The 7,073-nt window shown below is 31.3% G+C and overlaps 1 protein-coding gene across 1 annotated transcript; it reads right to left on the bottom strand.

Annotated features, from left to right (window-relative positions):
- Nucleotides 1–2,932: 2,932 nt before the first annotated feature.
- HELRODRAFT_168110 (hypothetical protein) lies at nucleotides 2,933–4,360 on the bottom strand (the record flags this gene model as incomplete). The annotated part of the gene is made up of 1 exon (XM_009013790.1): nucleotides 2,933–4,360. The coding sequence occupies one exon, from the start codon at nucleotides 4,358–4,360 to the stop codon at nucleotides 2,933–2,935; it is 1,428 nt and encodes a 475-aa protein (XP_009012038.1).
- Between the last annotated feature and the right edge of the window lie 2,713 nt (nucleotides 4,361–7,073).

Raw genomic sequence — 7,073 nt, 5'->3', positions numbered from 1 at the left:
AATAAATTTTAGTTACTTAATATGTTGGGAAAATGTCGTCTAAACGTGTGTTGTTGTAATATGTTGGGAAATTGTGTATACATTGTCAATTAAAACATTTGCAGGAGGAGGAAGAAGATGATGACGATGTTGATATATCAAAATACAACCTGGATGATGAAGACACACCTAAACATTCTATGAACAAAGGGGATATGGATAATAGCTCTTCCCAAAACCAGTTAGGAAAGACTGCATTGGAAAAAACAGGCAACAGAAAAAGTAGAGAGCGCAAATATTCGAGTTGCAGCAGTAGTAGCAGAAGTTCGTCATCCTCAAGCTCGTCTAGGTCTAGGTAACAACTACAAGGTTTAAATAATAATTGTTAACCAAATTATAAATACATTGAAGTTCAGCCTGTTCCTGGCTGTTAAGCTCCGTTTGTTTACAATTTCTATTTCATTATATCATTAAGTCATTAATCCAATTATGCATATTATTATATTGATTATGGCACTCAGTTCTAGATCTTACTCGTCGTCTTCATCATCATCGTCATCATCTTCTTCAACCAGCTCTGAAGATAAAAAACGAAGGAAACGTTCAAGATCTAGGTTATTTTTTTTTATATCTTTTTAGAGGAATAAATATCAAAAAACTGTAAAATCTGTTTATTTGTAATTTAGATCTCCAGAGTCGCGCTGTAAAAGACGTAAATCAGACTCTCCTCTGGCCAAAACGAGTAAGACTTCAAGAAATAGATCAAAGTCACCAAGATACTCCAAGTCCATCAAAAATGCGTCTAGATCGAGTGGTAGGCGATCTGCTTCACCAAAGAGAAAAAACTCGAAACGTTGAAGGTTCCATTTTTTCATAATGTTTGTAATAGTGGTTTATTACAATCTGTAATGCAACTTTATCTTCTGTTATTTTCAGATCCCGTCAATTGTCAATTAACGGAAAAACTTCAGTTGCAACTTTTTTAAGTTAAACTAAATTTGTAACTGTCGACAATTGGCTATTTCAGCCGCGTTATATATTAATATGAGCAATTTAAATTTTGAATGAAAACATTTACCTTTTTGCGATTGTTGTCCAAATTCGTAATAATGCTTGATTAACTATAAATAAATAATGTGTAATTTTAAGTCTATGGTATCGTTAGCTTGGCCATTTTAAAACAAAAAATCGTTCAGTTTCTTCAGTTATTTGTGAGTTGATCCGGATATACGTGCTTACGTGTATTGCAATCTTATATCCTTGAATCACAGTGCAAAAGTCTGCGTACGACGCGAAACTTATACTTGACTCAAAAAGTGGTTGACAACGGGTTCATTTTATGCCAATGAAAATAGCGACACTATATAACTATCGTTTTATTAATTTACAAATCAAAAATCAGTTTCACAGATAAAATTTAATGTTCACGAACTCTCTTTTCAAAATACAATTCGATAACAGTTATCACATACTGACACCTTCAGAGCAGAGTCAATTATCGCTTTTTGTCTTTATGTGCTGTCTTATGACGCTTTTCGAGCGTACTGGTTGTCTCGCTGTCAGAAGGTCCTAGTTCTGTTTCGAACGACTGGGTGCGTTCGTAGCGCCTCTAACGAATATACTTGTAGCAGTTATAACTTTTCGTTCCCATTTTCTATGTCACAATAAATAGAAAAACCCTGGGACGAAATTTCTCCAGCTCCATGACTGAAAAATTTCCAACTTCTGAGTAGCAGCGCCTTACCAAAACCGCAGAACAAAACGACGTCGGAGTTGGATAAAAAATATCAAAAAAATATAAATAAAACATCAAAACATTTCGACTCAGGGTGGAAATTCCCGTTTTCTGGTTCCGACTCACAAAAAACTTATTAAACTTTTACATCAAAATTTCACTTTATTATCACAACTAAATAAAGAAGACTTAAAAAAAAACAGTTGATCAGTTAATGTAATTGTTTTTCTTAGTAAATTTACTTTGTTTTTATGTTTGAAAACATACTGAAAAAATGATGTGATTTTATTCACACAATTATCATTTATTTTCAGTATTAAAGATGATTGCATATCGCTCAACAAATTTATCATTTAAAACACGATCTTTGAAAGAATTTTCTGAAAAATTTTTTTTAAACTAATAACATTTTTCGGAGGAAAATGTCCGACTGCTGCCCCTCAAAATATTCCGACTCCGGCAAGCAAAAGCTCTTTCAAAGTCGTTTACGTGCAGCAACAAACATACGTGGAGCAATTCTTAAAACTTAAAAACGATGAAAACAATGTGGAATATAAATGAATGTCTAGTCAAGCAAGAAGCGACAATATCTGCGGTTACAAAGGTTTTAAAAATGGGGCATTCAGTTGTGCAAAAAGTAGGTTCTGTGCATCTTTTATGACTTCAAGTAATGTTAATATGGGCTATGGCGAAATGTTACAAATAATTCCACGGTCGCAAATCTTTTACCGCAAAACTAATCTGCTGGTTGAAATATGCTGATTCCAACGCTTCTGTTGGAAATATTTTTTTAAAAATTCTGGCATAAATTTGAAGACACCTAGACCTAGCTTTTCTCGTTATCAAAATTAAGTGGCTCACTCGTGTTGGGTCAAAAAACAATTTGTACGTCAAATATTCACAAGTGTTGGATAATGAAATGTAAAATCATTTTTACTGTTTTTGTTTTTTAATAATTGTTTACAAATTATGTGCTTTGTATCAACATTTTTCAAACGACAACCCGAGAAATGCTAGCTAAAACAACTTTTTAAAATTTTATTTATCGAAATATTGGATAAAGAAAATCAGTTTGATTACAAATTAGTTTGTCAAGGTTTTACACATAAAAATATTATTAATATTACTCTGCATTGAATATAATTAATAATGTACTTTAATATTGACCTTAGTTGGGTATTTTATGATTAAAATAAAAAGTTTATGTAACAAATCTGATTAACCCAGTTCTTCATATAGCTCTTCAATAACATCCTCCTCGTTATTTGCCACGTCATCATAAATTTCCTCTACCGAGTTCATGTTTGTTTGTTTGTCATTTGTTGGCACAGGAGGGGCCGCTCCTCTGACAATAGAGCCAGATTGACAAACCGTATTTTGATGTGGCAATGACGGTTTAAATGATTGAGATTTTTTTTTTAGATGTGCTCTTTTCTCCTCTTCCATTTCCTCTTCTTCTGTAAAAAGTGATATAGGTCTAGATTCTTGTGCTGACGGATTATTTTTTTCATTATCTTCTTGAATTTTTCCAATTTTATTTTTTCTTAAAGTTGTTTCCATTTTTAATGATCTGCTTAGAAAAGATTTAGTGGGTATTTTTATCTGGTTTTTTATGTCGTCATCCAGAGAATCCAACGTAACAAACGGCGGTCTTGCTGGTTTTCTAGGTCCTTTTGAAGCATTTATTGGCGTTGAAAGATGTTTGTAAGTTTTTATTATATCACCACTAGTTTTAATTATTTGTTCGTTTTTTACACTTAATCTAGCTTCATCGAGAAATACATTGTCTTCAACTATTTCATTTTTTAAACTAACTTTTAATGATGGAGCCATCGTAATTGGCTTATTTTTTTTCTGAGCCAAGAAAAGAGATGTCGATTCATTGGTTTTACAATGAGGAGGCTTAGCTCCATTTTCAGATTCCAGCCTATTAACGCATGCTTTTTCTTTCGTTTTTGATTCAGTTGGTTTTGTGTTCTCATTATTTAATGGAATGAATAATTTTGGAACAGTTGAAAACTTATCTAGTTTTTGTGATATCGAATTATCAGAGTGCTTAATCAGCTGAAAATTTTCACCATCAACTTGTTTTGATATTTTGGCTTTTGCTAATTGATTATGTAAAAATGAATTTTTTACATTTGTTTCTGATTCAAATTCTGGCAAAATATTTGAAATATTGGATGGAATTTTTTCTCTGCTTTTAGTAAAATTTGCGTTGGTGGTTGTTCCGTGCGTCGTTTCGCTTATCTTGCGGTTTGGAATATTTATATTTTTTGAAGATGGTTCGGCTTTAATAGTTTGCATTTGATTATTTATTTCATCGTTTGGCTTGTTTTCAACCTTTTTCAAGTTAGCCGGTTTATTTTGTAAAGCAGGCTTTGTTTGTACGATAGGCTTTTTCTTTTGATCACTTGTTTTTAAGAGCAACGACTGCTCTACAACTTTTTTTGATTCTTCATATAATTCAGTTGATACATTGTCTTTTCTTTTTAAATCGTCCGTTTTTGTTGCATGTTTGACCGCGTGTTTAAATGGTCGTTCAGCTGGCATGTTTTCAAATTTTTGACTGACTGGTTTGACTTTCGTTGTTGCAGAGGGTCCATTAACGCTTAGCAATAAATTTTCATTTCCATTTAGACTCATCTTAAATACCGTTATAGAAAATACGTATTTAACAAACTAACTCGATAATTTTTGCAAACGTCTAAAAATTAACAAATTAAATTGATTGTATTTGTTTATTCAACAAAACTTAGAAATAACTTCCTCGTTAAATTCGAATAGAACTTATATGTAGAAACTATTTAGCATCCTCTATTATGTTGAAAAATTACACACACACAAGCTACATATAATTATTTGCGTGCTTACTATACTGCTCTGTTAGTGAAGACTATAATTACAATGGTCTAGGTAAATTTATTTTACTTGTAGTAATTACAGTTATGAAACTTCGTTTTAAATAATTTATATTGTTAAACGTGACAGTTTATCTACATTTTTATATGAGTTTTTATCAATTTGTGAAAATCGCTGAATTTGGAAAGTCGCGAAATGCATTAGAACGTGTGCGTTTTTTGCAATTTTCCGGTATTCAGTCTTCTGATTCTTAGGATCTCATCTCGCTAAGCACACTTTGAATAAATAATATAGCTTAATTATTCAAATAGATATGATGACCGTTGAAAATCCAATAAGCGCATCAAAATTTTGAAATTCGAATTTATTACATGTCATTTTACATCTTTTAACAACAATTGACATCTTTTTTTTTTTTTTTTTTTTTTATTTGCTCCTCAAAATTAAAGATAATAAATAAGAGACAGGATGAATGTGATCGAGCCCCTAATGGGCTCATCTAGCACAGCCACCTAGACAAATATGTTCAGAGTTTTGTGATTAATATCAAATATTGTTAGTTGTTAGTATGTTAGTTGTTAGTAGGTTAATATCAAATATTGTTAGTTGTTAGTATGTTAATAACAGATAATAAAACAAAAGGTAGTTAACTAAAAAATAATGTTTCATAGATAATTATAATCGCATTAAAAATATCAACAGAAATTGTTTTTAGATAGAGAACATAAATTTCATGATGTAAATACATTTCTTATATAATTTATTAAATGTTCAGTGATTTTACAAACATCTCTACATTATTAATAAGGATAATAATTTTAATAATTGTTAATTATTAAAAACGATTTAACCTTTTTTTAAAAATCAGTAGCCGATTTCGCCTTATATTGGAAACCATTCTTAATAATGTTATTCCAGGTCCTAGGACCCTTACAGATTACATGCGAATGTAAAATGTTAGTTTTTGATTTATTCGATTGCAAATAATTAGACATCCTATGACTGTTAGCATGTTTAAAATAATTAACAAACGTATTAGGCAATTGATTGTTAAGCTGCTTATACACAAAAATCAAAGTACGATAAATATTCAATTGATTAAAATTAAGATTATTGGTTGTCGTAAATAACTCCTTGGTATGAGACCTCATCGTTGACATGGTGATGATTCTGACGGCCCTTTTCATCATAAGTTTAACCGGATCCGTGACTGAAGGAGACGTGCCAGCCCAGACAATGTTGCAATAAATCACGTGTGGCATAAAAAGTGAGTGATACAACAAATTCAGACACTTTTTTGTGAGGTAGAATTTCACCTTATTCATCAGACCAGTTGATTTGGCAAGTTTGTTTGCAACACTATTAACGTGATCACGGAACGTTAACTTTTGATCTAGATGAACGCCCAGAAATTTAACTGTTTTATTTTCGTAGATATCGATATTATTTATTTTAATTTTATAAGGTTCTTTGTAGTTTAAATATTGAGTTGGTCCAAAGATTATCATTTGCGTTTTAGAACTATTTAAAGTAAGTTTATTTAGTGAGAACCAAGAGTTAACATGCTTAATTTCTTCTTCTGTATATTTGATGAGCATGTTAATATCTTTTCCTTTGCTGAACACATTTGTATCGTCAGCAAAACAAACATAATTAAAAAGTTTAGAGGCCATCGGTAGATCGTTCACAAACACTATGAATAACAATGGTCCCAAAATGCTGCCCTGCGGAACGCCTATTTTGTTGATCAATTTACTTGAATTTTTATTGTTCCAATAACGAATTGATATCTTGATGAAAGGTAGCTACGAAACCAAGTCAAACTGGAGTCTCTTATACCATAGTGATGAAGTTTGTGTAATAAAATCGAATGGTCAATACAATCAAAAGCTTTTGAAAGATCGAGACATATTCCAATTACATAATTTTTCTTTTCACTTGCGACTCCAATTTTTTGAATCAGTTCCAGTATTGCCATTTCAGTTGAATAGTTTTTTCGAAAACCAAATTGATGATTAGAAAGAATGTTATTTTTTTCAAAAAATTTGAGCAAACGACTGTGCATCAATTTTTCAATAATCTTCGAAAAAACAGGCAACAAAGATATAGGTCGAAAGTTTTTAACCTCTGAGTTACCTCTTTCTTTTGCAATTGGAACAACTTTGGATGTCTTGAAGCACTTAGGAAAGATGCCTTTGTCAAATGATAAGTTGATTAAATATTCAAGAATTTTTGCTGTTGATTTAATTGTTGATATTACTATTTTGGTTGATATTTCATCGTAACCACTCGACGTCTTGGGTTTGAAAAGTTTTGTGGTTGAAATGATTTCAGATGATGAAACACGGTTACTAAAAAATGAATTTACTGACCCATTTTGAAGATAATTTTTCCATCTTGTGTCTTCTACAAATGATTGCTGCATATCTGAGGCCAGATTGATGAAATAATTATTGAGGATAGTTTCAGGATTATCAATTGGATCATCATTTAAAGT

Source organism: Helobdella robusta (genome assembly GCF_000326865.2).
Source record: "Helobdella robusta unplaced genomic scaffold HELROscaffold_12, whole genome shotgun sequence".
Taxonomy (NCBI): Eukaryota; Metazoa; Annelida; class Clitellata; order Rhynchobdellida; family Glossiphoniidae; genus Helobdella; species Helobdella robusta.
Note: the sequence above shows the minus strand (reverse complement) of the source record. Positions and strands in the feature narration are given on the sequence as shown.